General features: G+C 41.2%; 3 protein-coding genes and 1 long non-coding RNA gene across 10 annotated transcripts; 2 read left to right on the top strand and 2 right to left on the bottom strand.

The window, feature by feature from the left end:
* Positions 1 to 363: 363 nt before the first annotated feature.
* Positions 364 to 3,444, top strand: LOC104437843 (protein REVERSION-TO-ETHYLENE SENSITIVITY1). Of its 4 annotated transcripts, none has more exons than XM_010050891.3 (3): positions 364 to 985; positions 2,271 to 2,612; positions 2,829 to 3,444. In XM_010050891.3, the coding sequence occupies exons 2-3, from the start codon at positions 2,283 to 2,285 to the stop codon at positions 3,249 to 3,251; spliced, it is 753 nt and encodes a 250-aa protein (XP_010049193.2). In that variant the 5' UTR covers positions 364 to 985; positions 2,271 to 2,282; the 3' UTR covers positions 3,252 to 3,444. The 4 variants fall into 4 exon arrangements, with proteins under 4 accessions (XP_010049193.2, XP_010049191.2, XP_010049192.2 ...); XM_010050889.3 differs by having other exon boundaries at positions 367 to 985; positions 2,180 to 2,612; XM_010050890.3 differs by lacking the exon at positions 364 to 985 and adding an exon at positions 1,009 to 1,427 and having other exon boundaries at positions 2,180 to 2,612.
* Positions 3,445 to 3,704: 260 nt separating this feature from the next.
* Positions 3,705 to 6,199, bottom strand: LOC104437842. The gene is made up of 6 exons (XM_010050888.3): positions 5,991 to 6,199; positions 5,473 to 5,543; positions 5,297 to 5,361; positions 4,686 to 5,195; positions 4,506 to 4,596; positions 3,705 to 4,208 (listed from the first exon to the last, which is right to left on the bottom strand). Exons 1-6 carry the CDS (start codon positions 6,130 to 6,132, stop codon positions 4,122 to 4,124), a joined length of 966 nt encoding a protein of 321 aa, XP_010049190.2. The 5' UTR covers positions 6,133 to 6,199; the 3' UTR covers positions 3,705 to 4,121.
* On the top strand, positions 6,060 to 6,527 carry LOC120291503. Its single transcript, XR_005549569.1, has 2 exons — positions 6,060 to 6,189; positions 6,269 to 6,527. It is a non-coding gene; the product is annotated as an uncharacterized LOC120291503 (long non-coding RNA).
* Positions 6,528 to 7,579: 1,052 nt separating this feature from the next.
* Positions 7,580 to 11,249, bottom strand: LOC104437841 (calcineurin B-like protein 10). 4 transcript variants are annotated; one of them, XR_001985974.2, is made up of 10 exons: positions 10,982 to 11,249; positions 10,627 to 10,804; positions 10,262 to 10,344; positions 9,935 to 9,994; positions 9,104 to 9,212; positions 8,969 to 9,021; positions 8,798 to 8,888; positions 8,465 to 8,577; positions 8,244 to 8,299; positions 7,580 to 8,126 (listed from the first exon to the last, which is right to left on the bottom strand). XR_001985974.2 is itself a non-coding variant. In XM_010050886.3 (10 exons), the coding sequence occupies exons 1-9, from the start codon at positions 11,012 to 11,014 to the stop codon at positions 8,245 to 8,247; spliced, it is 765 nt and encodes a 254-aa protein (XP_010049188.2). In that variant the 5' UTR covers positions 11,015 to 11,248; the 3' UTR covers positions 7,580 to 8,126; position 8,244. The 4 variants fall into 4 exon arrangements, 2 of the variants coding, with proteins under 2 accessions (XP_010049188.2, XP_010049187.2); XM_010050886.3 differs by having other exon boundaries at positions 8,808 to 8,888; positions 10,982 to 11,248; XM_010050885.3 differs by having other exon boundaries at positions 8,200 to 8,299; positions 8,808 to 8,888; positions 10,982 to 11,247.
* Positions 11,250 to 13,302: the final 2,053 nt, after the last annotated feature.

The raw sequence follows: 13,302 nt of genomic DNA, 5'->3' as shown, positions 1-13,302 counted from the left end.
TAAGTTTATCCTCCATTAGTTTTCGTCAGATGTGGCAGTTAACAGTGTACCAATCATAATTGTACATGTTCATGGTCTTTCGTGTTATTAATCCAATTTGATGGAAATTAACGGGGACAAATTCGTCGTATAAATCAGTTTTAGCTTTTCGATAGTCAAAAAGTTGGTAGGTAAATTTGTCACGACCTTAATAATTTAGGATTTTTCATATTGTTAGACCTAAATTCAATCCCCCTGGTCACTGTGAATGACTTCTATACAGTCGTGCACGACATAATCTGAAATCGCCACAAATCAGCATAGAAAGAAACGTGATTCACCTGACATCAGCGGTGCTCATCCATGGGATGGCCTTTCCTTCCATGGGAAACGCCGAACCTTCGCCGGGCGGCGGCGGCGAAATGACCGTTCCGCCCCCCGCCTCCTCGCCCGCTGCTTTTCCACCGTCCCGACCACGAATTCCTCGTCCCCTGTCCTTCTCCCCCCCTCCTGCACGCACGACCGACGACGTTAATCCATCCGAAAAGCCGCTGATTTGCAGGCACCGGAGAGCCTGTAAAAGTGTGCCCGGGCGGGGCCCGCCTCGGGGAGGGGGGGAATTACCGAAATGGGCCCCGGTTCATGCACCTTCCCCGACTTCTCTCCGTCCGTCCTATTTTCGAGAATTGAATACGGGGGGGCGACCACCTCCCGTGATTTAAAGCGCGGCCCGATTCTGGATTTTTTCATTGGGAATTTGGCAAGTTCGGGAATTAAGTTTCCTTCGTGGGTTCTTGTCCGTTCTTGCTGAAATCCCAAGGCGGGGGTGGGGCTTTGTCCTTTTCTGTAGTCGCCATTGACGGCTGGAAGAGTAGCTTGCAGCCGCGGCGAGGGAAGTAGTTCGTCGTCGGCCTTTTTTCGCGTCGCGGGCGGCGTGGGTGCTCTTCATTGTCGGCTCTGATCGGATCGTTGTCCCGGGAAGGCGAGGAGCGCGCCGCCGTTGCTTGTGAGCTGTTCTTTTTCAAGATTCTTGATTTGATTGCATTCCGTGAGGACTTGTCCTGATTTTTCGTGTATGTGTTATGAAATGCGTGCTGCCTTTCTGGGTCTTGATCTGATTGCCGTGAAATGAGACGAGTGTTGCTAAAGTTTGATTCTTGAACGCTCTTTCCTTCGCGTGATCGATGTCTCTAGAGAGAACAAGAAGTGAGGAAAACTTGGTGACATAACAGGGGCAGGGGTCGTGTTTGTAATTATCCAGCTAGAAAAGTACAGCCATTTTTTGTGGTCTCGCATTCTTAGTCAAAGAGAGTCCTGTTTTGTGGGCCTAGGCTTGTCAGTCGCTGGATAAAAATTGTCTAAGGGCTGCACTGCAAAAGAAAAAGGCTTGTCTGTTCCTGGTCACATTTTGGAATTCCTCAAGCTCCGCGGAGTCTTTGCACATAATTGTAAGTTGTAGTTTCCTTTTAGATAGCTGAGTATATTTCCTGTAATTAGCGTCGGAATTACCAATTAGAGCCGGTTGATTGGTATTTCCATCAATGAGAACTTGTGTTCGTTCATGGTTATTTCGTCCTTGGTTGGCAGATGAAAAGACCTGGTTGTTCTTTTCACTAGAGGAGATCTTAGGTGCATTTGTCATTGTTGTGTTGTAGTTAATCCTAGAATTAACTCGTGATGACTTTTCAACTCAGAGCAGACATCTATCAACCTTGAGTGTGATTCAGTCTGAGGAGGTTAAGTTTGCAGAGTAAATCAAACTAGTGTGATGATTTATGCATCTTTTGTGTTGGAAAAACCTTGAGCTACAGCAGAGTGAGAGGCTCAGCTGATAAGATGCTTATTGGAGCCATACTTTACATCTCTGAGGTGTTATCCATTCGGAGAAGCTGGTGGATACAGACAATAAATTACCTAGGCCTACTTCTTGGTGTTGTGATGGTCTGCAGGATCCTTTTCTCTGCAAAAAATATGGCTGGGGCATTTGATATGTTAATATTTGCTGTCATTTCTCTTCCTAAATCCCAAGTCAATCTTTCATGCAAGGATAGACTCATTTCCCGAATTTTTGAGTTTTGGTTGAGATTATCCTTCTAGACACTGAAAACGTATATCTAGCAGTTCATTCCTATTAAAAATTACGCAAGCAGGAAAAGTGATGCATATGTTTATAAATTTTGTTACTATCAATCTATTTCAGGTTTCATGAGGTTTAGATGCTGTGCAGACCTCTATAAGAGTGCTACAGGCTATTTGCAAGTTCACGTGTCTTGTGCTGTTTTTTGACAAAGGGATTGTTCGGTATGGATACACCAATTCGTCTGCCACATGTGACATATTCTGCATCTATGGAGCTCAAAGCCGCTTTTGATATCGAGCATATGGGTTTGAGACCCGGGATTCAGCATGAGCTCTGGCCATTGGATGAAATAGATCCTACAAAGGACAAATTTCCATGCTGTTTAGTTTGGACACCACTACCGGTGGTCTCATGGTTGGCTCCTTTCATCGGACATGTTGGGATTTGTCGGGAAGACGGAGTTTTATTAGACTTTTCTGGTTCCAATTTAGTGAATGTTGATAGCTTTGCATTTGGTGCAGTGGCCAGGTACATCCAACTTGACAGAAAACAGGTATACTTTCATTCTGTACTTCGATAAAACTACAAGTGGTCGTATTATGTGTGAATAAAATCAAAATTAGGACCATTTTCAAAGTGTTGCCTCGCACAGTAATTTTTCCTTTTTTATAATGAGCACTAGTTTTGGTGATATGCCTATGTTATTCTCATTTATTAATGCTTCAAAAGTATATTAACTTCATGCTGTCGACTTGAAACCTTGAAACAGTGTTGCTTTCCAGCGAATCTAGCTGAACATACGTGTATGTACGGCTTCAAGCACAGAGAATATGGGGCTGCAATTACTTGGGACGATGCCTTGCGATTGAGCACGCGCCACTTCGAGCACAAAACATACAACCTCTTCACCTGCAACTGCCACTCATTTGCAGCCAACTGTTTGAACCGTCTCTGTTATGGCGGATCGATGGAATGGAACATGATAAATGTGGCAACTCTGGTGCTGTTTAAGGGCCAATGGGTCAGTGTAATGTCGATCATGAGAGCTTTCCTACCTTTCATGTCGGTGCTTTGTTTGGGTTTAGTGCTGGTAGGGTGGCCATTCATAATTGGCCTCTTCTCATTCTCAATGCTCCTTCTCGGGTGGTTTTTGTTGGGTAACTATTGGTTCAAGGGTTTGATAGACCTTTAGCATCACCAATATTGACCTCGCCTTATAGAGGGAAGAAAAGGTACAGAAGGTTCAGAGTGTAAGTTTCTCATGTCCACAGTAAAGGATCACGTGTTGAATGTGTCTTCCTGGGTTTGTGTTGATGGACGGCAGATGACAAGGCCTTGTGAAGAACTGAAACTGCTATATACTTAGATTTTTACGGCTGAAGCAAGCAAGAGTTCCAATTTTTATTATTTTTTTTTGGAATAGATCCTTGAGTCTAACAAGAGCAACATGATGGCCTTGGCTTTGCATGGCAGTTTTAAATTTAAAAAGAATAAGGCTTCGAAAATGTTTTGAAATTGTGAACGACTGCTTATTGTGAAAAATCATGGTTCACATAGTTTGCAGTAAGCAAAGTCGAAGGTGTGAAAACGCGATATTCGTGTTGGTATGAAAAAGTTTGCTGTACTAGAAGATGAGTACTGTGCATTTTAACCACCTGATTCACTTGAACAAACACATTCCCCAGGAATATGCAAAGATACCAGCCTGGACTTTTATTCCGCTTCTTCTAAGCCGATATAACTCGCAATCATCCGGGGTTGTTGCACAGAAACTCCTACTAAATCCAATCGTGCCCATTGAGTTAACATCCAACATGTTTGCAAAGAGAAATGTTGCAGGTCCCATTGAAGAACATCTTTTTTTGGCAACGAAAATAGAACATCTTGACGAGCAGGGAACTTTCCCATTTCCATTACCTGGGAAGCAGAAGTTAAGAACTAAAAAGACTCTAATTGGAAGGGAAAGAAAAAGGCCAAAAGGAGAGTTTCATCCTCGTTTTCTGGCGCACATCTAGATTTTGGAGTCCATCCCATAAAAATGGACTTTCCAGATGATCTATGTTCATGCCCCGTATTTAGGAGCCTTCCAAAGCTTAAATGCGATCTCGTGCAGAAACCTGTCCGCAGGTATTACCAAATTGCCACCATGCTGCACAGAACAGGAATAAACTAGACACGTCAGGAAATATGAGGAAGGGTAAAATGGTAGTACCAAGCAAAGTTGAGGATAAACTCCTGCAAATGAGGTTAAATTCGAAGATTGGAGAGAAAAATCCATGCAATTCTCCCTTTTTTTTTATGCCAAACTATTTTCCGCCTCTCAGTCTCATCATTTCTAGCCTTCGGATTCTAGTAAAACCAAACGTTGAGTAGTGGGAACACCAGAATAACCTCCATGATAAATTGAATGAAAAAGGACCACTAACTTCTAGTTCTTGATTGTTACCTCCTTAAAGTCCTCAAATGAGAATGTCTCAGCTGCATCCCTGCGGGTTACAGCATCCTGCCATTGAGCAATTAGCATGGGGCAATGGTGCCTGTTGATCAAAATTTAGGGTTAGAAATGGAGTGTCATAGTGGCCAACACCAAATACTGCTGGCATGGTGGGGACCAAATTGCAGATACCTGACATCCTCCCTCGGTTTCTCTCCTCTCATAGTATAACTCTGACGAGGGAACAGTCTCAACAGACGAGAGTCCGCATTGTCCTTAGACACCAAGGTCGATAGATGGGAGCAATCAAATTTTGAGATATCTCCATAGCTCATTACAACGGACAAGTGCAGGCGGGAACTGATTTCGGATCTAGGTTGAGCAACATGCATTAAACTACCAACCAAAGCATTCACATACTCTATGCCATAGTTAACATCCTCATCTGCCTCCCCATCCACCGGTTCACCAGCTCCAATATGCACAAATACAATATCAAAATACCCTGTATCCATCAACTTCCCCTCTTGGAATCCAAGTAACTTCAGCAATCCGTACGAGACAGCATCTATGGGTCCATCAGCAACAGAGTGCTTTTTGTCTATCAGTTGCTCGAATTGGAAAACACTGATACCAAGCTTGTTGCCAAAAGATCTCGAACTTGGATTGCTTGTCACTATAGCAGCCTTCATCCCCATAAATCTGAAATCAGGAAAACTACAGCTCAGGGTCACCTCTACAATATCTGTAGATATATACTATCAATAATAGAATCAGTAGGAAAAATGGAGCATCAATTTTGCCTTTCCGAGACCGTTGGGATCGATGCTGTCCCCTGACTCCCCGTATCACAATCGCTTTCCTTGCCCTGAAAAGTTTAACAGGAAATGCAATGCCATCGCGATCATGGGAAAAAAAACCGTGCTTCGAATATTTGCCGAAATCAACAGGGCTAACATCGCGGTGATGTAAACATTACCTTCCGAACATAAGCGTCGAATGCATCCAGAAGAACGGCGAATTCTCTGACGATTCTGTCATCCTCACTTTCTGCAATCTAAACCCATGTAAATTGCAGTAATCATCACTGCGGCAAACCATCGGAACTCAAAAGGCAAAAAGAAAGAAAATTTGGCAGAGTGGTCGAACAGAATCAGTAGGATAATGACTTTTAAAAAAATGGGTACAAGAATCCATCACTTTTCTCTCGCCGTCTCGAACGTCCGAGAAAAGAAAGCGACCCTTCACTAATTCAATGTCTGAGAATCATCATCTAAGCTACAAAGAGACGCGTAGGTGGCATCAGAGCGATCGTTCTCAAAAGCCATCTTCCAGCTAGAAAAAACCAATCCCCCCATGCACGAAACCAGCTGAACAGCCGACCCAGATACGAAAAATCCAAACTTCTCCTCCACGAAATGAAGGGACACCATCATCTCCAATCAATCACAGATGAGATTCGGGGAGAGAGAGAGAGAGAGAGAGAGGGAGGAGGACCTGAGGGAGGGGAATTGGGGAGGCTCAAGAAGCCGCAGCAAGCCTTGGAGGCGAGCGAATGGAGATGGGCGTGCGATGCTTCGACGGACGGAGCGAGGCCGTCGCCGTAGACCACCAGAGCTCGGCTCGGCTTGTCCGCCATTGCTGCGTCGCACAGATACACAGAGAGATTTTGAGCAGTATGCAGCAGCAACTTAGCGTGAGTTTGATGCGGTCTTTTCATTTTTATACACTTCTCTTTTTAACCTTCTTTTTTTTTTTTTTTTACCATGTTGCAGAAATTTGTTTTCTTTTCTGACATGGGCAATTGGTTTATGTCTGCTGCAAATTGAGGAAGGAGCTAGATCTCATCTTAACATATTTGCACTATGATATAGTACTATGAATGTATTTATAAGACTGATCAATTATAGATGGATTGTATATATTATTTGGTATTGCAGTGGCTCTTGGACTAAAGGAAAATGCCGTCGAGTCCCTTAAATGTAAATAAGAGCATACCGAGGATTTTCGATTAAAAGTTTAGGTTGAGATGCATGTTTAGTTTGTGTTAGATTAGTCTCATGTTAGAGAATTGATTTATTATAAAGCAATTTATATATCTTAGTTAGTTGATCCATAACTCTATTCGAAGATATTGGCTATTATGCGCGCTCCTAGCACCTCATTCGTTACTCCTAGGGCTTGATACAACAATCGCATGCCGGCAAGGTTCTATAAGGGCGACCTCTTCTACCTCGGCACTCGACCATGCCCCTTGAGTGTATCACCCATGGCCAGAAAGGGAGGTCCTTTCTTTGTGCAGGCGTTTTTGTATGTAATTGTCATTGATCAATGTTATGACATTCCTAAAATAACTCATTCCAGGCATGATTTTTTTCTAGCCCACCTCAGGCATACAAATAGATATTTTTCTAAGAAACCAACCATCCCAACTATTGCTTAATATCATTTTAGTTTCATATATCATCTAAAATCGCTATTACCATGTTCGATCCGTAATAATTCATTCTTTCTTTCTTGGCTATCCTAAAAGCCTACCAATTGGTAGGATTGTACAATTAGATCAACCGGGAACAAATCAGAGTATCCTAAAAATCAGTTCCCAATTCTAAATTCTAAAGTTTTAGACCTGATGAGAATTAGTCTCGTTCTTGGTTCAGAGTGAGAAACCACTCTAGAACCAGACTAGCTGGATCGAAACCAATTTTATAAAACTTAAATACCTTATTTTTCTCTTGGCATATTTTCTCTTTTTTGTATTCTCTTCAACCCCACTCAACACTTTAGGACTCCTGCTCACTTGCTCACATCTTACCTTCCTCCTCGCTCGTTCAACATCGTTGGTCTTTTACTTTGAACCATTCTGTTCTTCATATTATTTTGCTATAAGAAATTAAACAAAAGAAAAAAAAAGTTCTAAAATAAACTCTAGAACCAAACAGAACACATAAGATTGATTCCAGGCAAATAGGGTAAGTTCCAAGTCTCGAAACGGAAACTGATTCTGACAGAATAGCCTAAAACGTACTCACCACCGGCCTGGGTCATTGCACATGCATCAATTGTATTCGAATAATGCGAATGGATGTTCTGAAAAATCATTCTAAATTAAGCATACTAAACAAGTGTTTCGAGTTCTTGTTAATAAGACCCTCACCACCATACGGTGCACCGAAGCCTTTAGGTGCTGCAGAAAACCTACTCTGCAATGTGAGATACAAAAAGCAAACCTATCTAGAAAACAGACAATTTGGTGAAAAACATAAAACCCCAGCAAGAATGTGATCTCTCCCGAGTCCCAATTTTTCTTCAAAACACTTTTTATTTAAAAAAAAAAAAAAAATTCAATCTGCGGTGCTCAAACATCACCTTCGCTACCACCCCTCCCAGAATCTCTTCTTGATTGCCAGTAACAAAACATGCAAAAATAATCTTTGCTTCGCTTCTGACATAGAAGCAGCAGCTACATTTGTCGGCCCCCCTCCAATTTGCCAATCATCTGGACAAGTCAAGAAAATGGCAAAAGATGTTCCCTACCAGTCGGCCATTCATCAGCAACTATCTTTCTTAACTTGCCATCACAGCCTGCTTTACCTCAATCTCTGGGTACACACATCCCGGTCCCCAGCAACTCTGCAGAAAATGCGAGTCAGACTAGAGTTCTTCTCAAGCCTAATTCAAACTGAGATTCTCATCACAGCTCTACCCTGCTGAAATGGTCGAATGTGCGAGATAATGTGTGGTAAACACCTTACTCTTCAACCTCAGTGTTGAAGATAAAACTTGGGAATACAGTGGTGATGTCCCTGAAAGTCATACAAAATGGTATATTTTAGAGTAAGTGCTTACAGATAAATTAAGATGGTAAATGCAATTAATTTTGATTCTTTATCATGAAAAGGATGTGATGAAAGGGGTACTTAATTGAGATAGCATGAACTTGTACAGATTGAAAGAAGGGGATTGCATACTTCAGGTAAGGAAGAGTCATATTTTTCAACAGAGTAGGGTTTCGAAGAACGAAGGCTTTCCACTCTTCCTTATTGATCTTGCCATCCTTGTCTGCATCTGCATCTGCAAATGTCTGCAAAGGGCACGAACACCCAAAAAGGAATAGAGAAATAATTTCAGGAAATGGTATGCTAAGTAATATGGCATATGGTCATTATATGTCGAAGATGACCCATTAAAAGTCCACTCACGCTGTCACATCACTTGGTACACCTACTTTGTAGACCAATTTTACCATACCTAGTATTGGCCTGAGAATTATACGCTACAAAAGAGGGAACAAATTTTCAGACCTGAACTTACTCGATCAAGTATAGCTTCAAGAAGTTCATCTGATAGTTTCATGTCAGATTCCATCAAAATGGCAAGAACCATTTGCCTAACCTGACATTCAGATAAGACTGGTGAGCGCTCTAGTAGATTCTCTTAACATCAGAATTTGATAGTTTGCACAGAAATCTCACTTCCTCTCGCTCAATGAACCCAGTTTGTCGTAGATCATACAGCCTGAATGCAACTGCAACAGAAGGACCATTCATCAAATAAATAACAGCCCACCTGTACTAAATTGATTTGACAAACTTTTTCCAAGCCCTTACAGCTTATTTTCTCTTCTGCAGGGGCATAGGGATGGAAGACGCTGAGAGCATGGACAAATTCTTCAAATTCTATGACACCATTTTTCTTCTCATCAAATAGGTCAAAAACCTAAATGCAAAAGCATAAAAATGAAGTTATCATCAAATTATCATGACACCATTCACTAACGAAGCCATCAAGGTGACTTTCTACCACACATCTAAAACAAAGAAAGCATGGGCTCCCTTGGAAACCAATTACATGAGTGTGCGTGCATGCATACGTGCGTGTGTGTGTGTGTGAGAAAGAGAGAGAGAGAGAGAGAGAGAGAGGTGCTGAGTCTGAAGATAATCCAAGATGTCTGATAGACAAGCGGCAATTTTTATAGAATAATTCAATACTTATCCAAAAGAACATGAAGAAACCTAATGCAAATGGTTTCTTCACAAAGGAGCCAGCAGCATTATATTGTTCATTCAAATGCCTTTCTGACTTTTGGAAAAGAACAAAACACCAGTGAGGAACCAAATAACTATTTGGCCAACGGTCCCTCCACATTGTTTTTTGAAGGATTTTCAGATCACACAACAAAAGATCTCCTGGAGCAGCAGAGGCATTCCCATAATTCACCCATCCAATTTTAATAAGATGTGCAGATCTCAGAGATGAAATAGAACAAGACAGAAACTTTCGTCACGTAATCAGTGTGTAATATGCTATATCCCCCAAAGTATGGACCCATAAGTGCTATCAGATTATCAACCAGATGTCCTTACATTGCCATGATCCATGAACAAATCAATTGATCCATCTTTATAATTAGTGCCGTACAGATGAAGGAGATGCATTACCCGATCTAGGAAAAGATTCTCTCCCTTAGGAGTGCTGAGTAGTGCCAATTGAAGCTCTTCCTGCACATACACAGTCATTAAGCGACGAAAGCAAAAGTAGATCCCATCACCAGCTACATATCTGGCAAGCTCAGCCAGTTTCTCACAATATTTCACTCAGTATTTGACCCAACATACTGAGTGAAAATAAGCATATATCCTACCATCTACCTTATCAAGTACCAAGAAGAATCACCATCTACTGGCACATGAAAGTAGATATCAACCATGCAACAGAGGAAATTACCATCAACCACTGGTATGTAATTTGGATTTAGTTCAAACTACCTTGTGAATTAGGCCATCGTCAATAATTGAACTGCTCAATTTCTTGAAAAGCTCGTACAGCGCTTCGACTTCATTACTCGTAACTGCAATCCACGAAGTCAAACCAGAAAATAAAAGTGAAGATCTTCTCCTCCAAACGACCCAAACCAACCAAATGCATTGCAATCTCGAGAAATCACGAAGCTTCAGGATTGTTCAACACAAAATTTCGAATTTTCCAGTAAACTCAACCGGATTATTCTATTCCTCCGCAAGCTCCAATAGCATTCTCTCCATTTACTAACGAAGAGATATATAACTATACATTCACACCGAATTCTCTCCGCCCAGCTTTAACAACAAACACGGCAACAAAAGGCACTCACATCTCGTCTCGCTGGCGAGGCGGTTGACGTCGCCGAACCGGTAGCAGCGACCCTTCTTGTCGCGCCTCGCCCGCTTCTCGCAGCAACTGCCGACGGCGAAAGCCACGACCTCGGCTATCGACACGAGCGGTATGAAAGCGGCACAGATCCGCTCGCCGATCGTCAGAGAGCTCGATCTCTGCCCAGAAAACACCAAGATCAAATCACCACCCGTTACAAAAAAACAACGCGCCCGTCCCGCCAAAAGGGCGCTACCCATTTCGCAGGACACGGAAAACGAAGCGGAAACGAAGTCAAGTCCGGATTTTTCCCCCGGATCGACAGCACGGGACCGAGCTCGGAGCCGGCAACGTACCGAAGAGTCGCGGCTGGTTCTTCGGGCCTCCATTCGCGGTCGCGGAGAACCATCAGCTAGAGAGAGAGAGAGAGATTGGGTGGGGTGTGGTCTCGGGAGGGAGATCTTTTGCTGTGCTCTCCGGTAGCTTGTGATGGAGAACGGACGACGGGGAAAGCCACGCGGGAGACGGACAAGAACGTGAAGAAGAGGGAGCTCGGCACCAATGATGTCGCGCGGGACAAGCTGAGGCCGACATCCTTGGTGCCCACACGAATAATGCAACAACCGCCTCTCGACCTTAGAAAAGATGGCATCTTCTTTCTCTCTTTGTTTTACTTCTTTTGTCGTTTACGAACGTGTTTGCATCTGGCGTAGATGGCGAAGCGGACGGATGAGGATGACCATTTGGATTACCACCATCTTGGCGGACTAGGGTAGGGATATTAATTTCGGGTGTAGGTTTCAAATCCGCATTTCACAAAAAAAAAAGAAAGCCTAAGAATGAATTGAAAATCAAAGTAGGACAGATAAAAATAAATAAAAACAAACGATGCGAAAAGGGATAAGAAGGAACGATGTGGTTTCGAGTTGATCAAGAGCCCTCGAATTGAAAGAGTTGGGGTTTTCGAACTAATCGTGCCTTGCCTCAGATCAAGAGTTGCGAGTGAATTTCGTCAACATCGCATGGATAGATAATTTAGCTATTGATATTTTTATGTATTGAATTAAAGTTTGTGCATCTTTTTTTGTTACTTGGAAAGGGGGGATATTTAACTATATATGGGATAGAAAATTATACGATATGAGATGTGATCGGGATAGTATTATCGTTCTTTTTGAAGTCCATAAAAAAATTAAATTTATTATTGCGATCTACTCAGCAGTGCTACGAATAAAAATAGTTTATATATGATAAAATGGCCGTTTAAATTACACTATTTCATGAGAACGCCATATCTGATAATTGAATTTTGTTACTAGCTTTCGTTGTCTATGTGAAATCGCAATAATACTATTTTATCTCTATGGATTTGAAATAAAAAATTTTCCTATTTTGGCGGCTTATGAATTATAGCGGTACAGATGTTACACTATTAATTGTCCTGGCAAAAGACATTAATTATGTCTTCGGACCTGTTTGTTTGCACTTGAAGAAAAGCAAAAACTTGCTTTCCTTTCAAAATTTAAAACATATTCGAAATTCAAATGATTATGAAAATTATTATTAATTTTATGTGTCAATATTTAAATATCAAAGTGCATGAGCTACAATATTCGAAGTAAATATGAAGTAAAACTAAATTCAGACAGGCACCAAAGATTTCTACCTAAGTATAATACGACATATATTTTATATGTATTAATTTATTTTACTCATGAAGAACGAATACTTTTCTTTATGTTAGCAATCACGAGCGTCTTGCTAACAAAGCAAGCGACTTCTTGATTTAATCCAATAATTGACTTATGCATCTTTAAGTGGCTTTATACGTTTCTAAACCTCTACTTTGCCTAACTCCTTTCAAAGGGAAAAAAATAACTTTCCTAGCCTTTATTTTGACTCTTTTCTAATCAAATTCCTTTACTTTTAGTTTGTCTTCAATTCTTTCATCTACCTTCCAACACTAAATTTAGCTAAATTCAATTGGCATGGATATGGACGACTTTATTACATGGATAAAATATTTTCATTATGAACATCTCTATTAGCTAAATTTTATCCTTGTCACATTCTAATAATGTCTAAATTGGCTAAATTTCTCCATATAGGTTCATACGGCTGTCCACCCATCCTATCCGCACAATATTTTGGCATCACCCGACAGCCGTATCAACTAAATTTGGTCAGATTTGATATGGGGCGAGTTGATTCAAAAATTCATCAAAATAAAAGGATTCGAGTAGACAAGATTAGAGGTATAGGAGACTTGAATAGGGAAAGTCCGAAAGTTCAGGAAGAGAAAAGTAGAAATTTTTTGTGTTTTGTTCTTTTTTTCTGTCTTTTTTAAAGGGAGTCAATGACCAAGGCCAGCTAAGCCAAACCTGCTTGTTTTGTCCAGAGATACCGCAAGAATAATGAATTAGCAATGATTGGCACGTAGTCTACTACTAACACGAAGATAATTAGACCGCATGTGGAAGCAAGGAGGGCGTTTTGTCTGCGGCTCCATTTGATAACGACTTCTAGGGCTACTAAACTGACATGGGTTTCCTTGAATTTGGTACGTTTATCTATTAGCTTGTATCCCCAAAAAAATAAATAATTTTAAAATATTTTATAAAATAAATGTACATGTCACTTAAAATAACTAATTAATATAAAGTATTTTCATTATCGA

Source organism: Eucalyptus grandis, chromosome 3 (genome assembly GCF_016545825.1).
Source record: "Eucalyptus grandis isolate ANBG69807.140 chromosome 3, ASM1654582v1, whole genome shotgun sequence".
In the NCBI taxonomy this organism is placed as follows: domain Eukaryota; kingdom Viridiplantae; phylum Streptophyta; class Magnoliopsida; order Myrtales; family Myrtaceae; genus Eucalyptus; species Eucalyptus grandis.
Note: the sequence above shows the minus strand (reverse complement) of the source record. Positions and strands in the feature narration are given on the sequence as shown.

What these genes read in the sequence shown, in the direction of transcription:
- LOC104437843 (XM_010050891.3), top strand. Translation starts at nt 2,283, where the DNA reads ATGGATACACCAATTCGTCTGCCACATGTGACATATTCTGCATCTATG. An exon ending in TCCAACTTGACAGAAAACAG is followed by an intron (nt 2,613 to 2,828) that starts GTATACTTTCAT and finishes ACCTTGAAACAG; the next exon opens with TGTTGCTTTCCAGCGAATCT.
- LOC104437842 (XM_010050888.3), bottom strand. Translation starts at nt 6,132, where the DNA reads ATGGCGGACAAGCCGAGCCGAGCTCTGGTGGTCTACGGCGACGGCCTC. An exon ending in ATCCCAACGGTCTCGGAAAG is followed by an intron (nt 5,196 to 5,296) that starts GCAAAATTGATG and finishes TCCTGATTTCAG; the next exon opens with ATTTATGGGGATGAAGGCTG. An exon ending in CATTTGAGGACTTTAAGGAG is followed by an intron (nt 4,209 to 4,505) that starts GTAACAATCAAG and finishes TGTTCTGTGCAG; the next exon opens with CATGGTGGCAATTTGGTAAT.
- LOC104437841 (XM_010050886.3), bottom strand. Translation starts at nt 11,014, where the DNA reads ATGGAGGCCCGAAGAACCAGCCGCGACTCTTCG. An exon ending in AGAATCTTTTCCTAGATCGG is followed by an intron (nt 9,213 to 9,934) that starts GTAATGCATCTC and finishes TTTTGCATTTAG; the next exon opens with GTTTTTGACCTATTTGATGA. An exon ending in ATGACTCTTCCTTACCTGAA is followed by an intron (nt 8,300 to 8,464) that starts GTATGCAATCCC and finishes TATGACTTTCAG; the next exon opens with GGACATCACCACTGTATTCC.